The sequence below is a fragment of the Poecilia latipinna genome, unplaced genomic scaffold, assembly GCF_001443285.1.
Source record: "Poecilia latipinna isolate Pla-1442-1.1 unplaced genomic scaffold, P_latipinna-1.0 Scaffold2145, whole genome shotgun sequence".
NCBI lineage: Eukaryota > Metazoa > Chordata > Actinopteri > Cyprinodontiformes > Poeciliidae > Poecilia > Poecilia latipinna.
The window spans coordinates 170-1,796 of NW_015114761.1; the positions used below are offsets into that span (position 1 = coordinate 170).

Genomic DNA, 1,627 nt, shown 5'->3' on the forward strand with positions numbered 1-1,627 from the left:
CTCACCCCACATGGAAAAATGCACAAACTATGGAGAAAAGATCCAATTCAAGAAATACAGTTAAAATGACTTGACCGTACTCAGACAGGTTTTACAGTTGTCTTATTGACTGGATACTTTCTGCATTGTCTATATTCTACTTTGCTTGTTTTTTTGTTGTGACTAAATTAGGTGATTTTATTGCCAGATCACTTTTTCATTTTGCTAGATCACATAGTAATCCTAAAGTGCAAAATTAACAACCAGTCCAGGTGATCTGTATTTGTGATCGGCGGTGATCGGCCCTCGTGTGTAATTGATAACGGAATTGGCAGCAAAAAGTCTAATTGGAGGATCCCTGGGACTACCATTGGCCTTTTTTGTCTCCTTCTCTCTCCCTTTCCCAATAAGAGGCTATATTCTTTTTGGGCAACTGTGGCTGTGACCTTGCAATCAAAAGGTTGTAGGTTTGATTCCAGCTTCCTCCTGCCACATGTCGATGTGCCCTTGGGCAAGGCACTTAACCCCAAATTGCCTACCGATCTGCGTATCGGTGTATAAATATATGAGCGTTAGAGTGCGAAGGGGTGAATGTGACTCTAGTGTAAAGCGCTTTGAGTGGTCAAAATGACTGGAAAAGCACTACATTTATATGTTACATTCTGGTGCGAAATATAAAAGTTTATGTCTGCCACAGATGGTTTGAACTTCCTCCTCCTCTCTGCATCCACAATGCCTCCTTATCAACTTCTCTAAGAGTTCTGGCTTCAGTTGTGGTATTTTTTTCAGCTTTTCCAATTTTAATCAATGGCTGCACATCATAAGAAAGTAACAATGAATGAGAAAATATTGCCAAAAATCAGTCAAACTACGCAATGTCCAAAGCAAGAAGTAACAATTGTCCAAACAAAGCTATGTTCCCCCAGAAAGGCAGGAATGAAAGTTTGAAAAAGAAAAAATCTCAATACAGCTACTGCCACCCTGAGCACTCCCCTGAGCACAGGTACTTTTAAAGGGAGTTTCCAAAACTTATTAGTAGTGATGCTCTTCTCTGTTGGCAGGTTTGGCATCGCCCTGGTGATCCTGTTATACAGATTTTTGTCCCAAGTGATCTGCAAAAGTAAGTGGTCAGTGGGGCTACATAGCCATTCTCTTATTGGACATTTTGATGTAGTAACAACTTTACATTGTGCTCAAGGCATATGCTACAGGCCATACATGCCTCGAAACATAACTAAGTGGTGTTTGCACTGTGTGGTGTGTGAGGCACGCCAGTAGCCAACACCTCATCAGCAGGTCCCTTTAAAACATGTTGTCTAGGGGTATGCTGTGGTGGCGCAGGGCACAACCCATGTATGGAGGCCTTAGTCCTTGACACGGCCGTCACAAGTTTGATTCCTGGCCTGGTGACCTTTGCTGCATGTATATATTCTCTCATTACCCATTTTCCTGTTCATTAGATATTAAATAGAGGCAACTAGAGCCAATAAAACCTTAAAAAAAATGTCTCAAAGCCGTTTGGATAAAAATAGCAATGGATTTCACAAAATTGCCGTCACTGCTCATGGAAACCGATATATGCTTGTTGTAATGAACTATTTCACAAAGTACATTGACCTGTATGCATTTCCTGACCTAGCAAAAGTGC

At 41.2% G+C, this 1,627-nt stretch overlaps 1 protein-coding gene across 1 annotated transcript in view; it reads left to right on the forward strand.

Annotated features, from left to right (window-relative positions):
- The first annotated feature begins 216 nt into the window (after positions 1-216).
- Positions 217-1,627, forward strand: part of prrc1 (proline-rich coiled-coil 1) — a 40,575-nt gene continuing 39,164 nt past the window's right edge. Inside the window, exon 1 of the mRNA XM_015017454.1 lies at positions 217-1,099. Within this exon, the coding sequence (XP_014872940.1) occupies positions 1,021-1,099 (79 nt within the window). The 5' untranslated portion in view covers positions 217-1,020. The remainder of the gene's footprint in view (positions 1,100-1,627) is intronic.